The following is an 899-nucleotide window of genomic DNA, read 5'->3' on the forward strand; positions in this document are numbered from 1 at the left end:
AGGCTTCTGCAGGGGGAAAGGTGAGGAGCAGCCGCAGTATCTCGGGAAACAACCCCCCAGAGACTCACCAGAGCCTCGTTGGCCATCGTCGCCTCTTCCTTCAACTGCATCAATCTCCTCTCCAGCTCATCCCTCGTCCTCTCAGCCTCTTCTCTCATCTGCTTCTCTCGGGCCAGGCGCTGCCGTTCCATCTAGGAAAAAGCGAGGAGAAATCCCACCCATTAGAAAGGCTTTTGTAGGATGAGGAAGGGTCACCAGGCGGGGTCAGAGCCCAGGACCACACTGCTGCCCCTCTCTGCTTATCAACACGGGGATGTCACCGAACGGCAGTGACATGATGCACGCTGCTCCCTTGAAGGCTGCCGCTCCCGAGACAATCCCCCGTCCCCTGATCAGGCTGTTACCCCCCAGCACTACCCTACAAGCAGCCTGTGTTCCCAGACAGCACCCTCTGACGCTGACCACAGGACAGACCCAGACCAGGAGGGTCCCAGGAGCTCCAGCTGCGCCTGGGGTTTCCTACGGCGAGTTGAGCAGATGGCAAGACCGGGCTTAAGGGCAGTCTGAGGGCATCTCCAAAATATCAAATACAGACACACTGCAAGGCAGGGGCTTGAAGGATGTGACTTCTGTTTGGAAATCTAACCCAGTAGACTGGAAACTTCACTGCCACTCGTGTATAGGGGAGGTCACAACCATCAAAGAGCACAACCACCCCATCAGTTCCTAGATAAGACAAACTCTCCCTCCAGCTCAGTCTGCGGGAAATCAGGCTGCACCAAGAGGAGCGTGCCCAGCAGATCGAGGGAGGTGATTCTCCCCCTCTACTCAGCTCTCGTGAGGCCCCACCTGGAGTGCTGCATCCAGCTCTGGGCCTCCCAACGCAAGGACGCTGAGCT

At 57.6% G+C, this 899-nt stretch overlaps 1 protein-coding gene across 1 annotated transcript in view; it reads right to left on the bottom strand.

The window, feature by feature from the left end:
* The window catches only part of LOC104463929 (merlin), a gene marked incomplete at its 3' end in the record, with an annotated part of 18,721 nt that overhangs the window by 1,922 nt on the left and 15,900 nt on the right, over nucleotides 1-899 (bottom strand). The window contains exon 10 of the mRNA XM_010076446.1: nucleotides 69-191. Coding sequence (XP_010074748.1) covers nucleotides 69-191 — 123 coding nt within the window. The remainder of the gene's footprint in view (nucleotides 1-68; nucleotides 192-899) is intronic.

The sequence above is a fragment of the Pterocles gutturalis genome, unplaced genomic scaffold (assembly GCF_000699245.1).
Source record: "Pterocles gutturalis isolate BGI_N339 unplaced genomic scaffold, ASM69924v1 scaffold29843, whole genome shotgun sequence".
Classification (NCBI taxonomy): Eukaryota; Metazoa; Chordata; class Aves; order Pterocliformes; family Pteroclidae; genus Pterocles; species Pterocles gutturalis.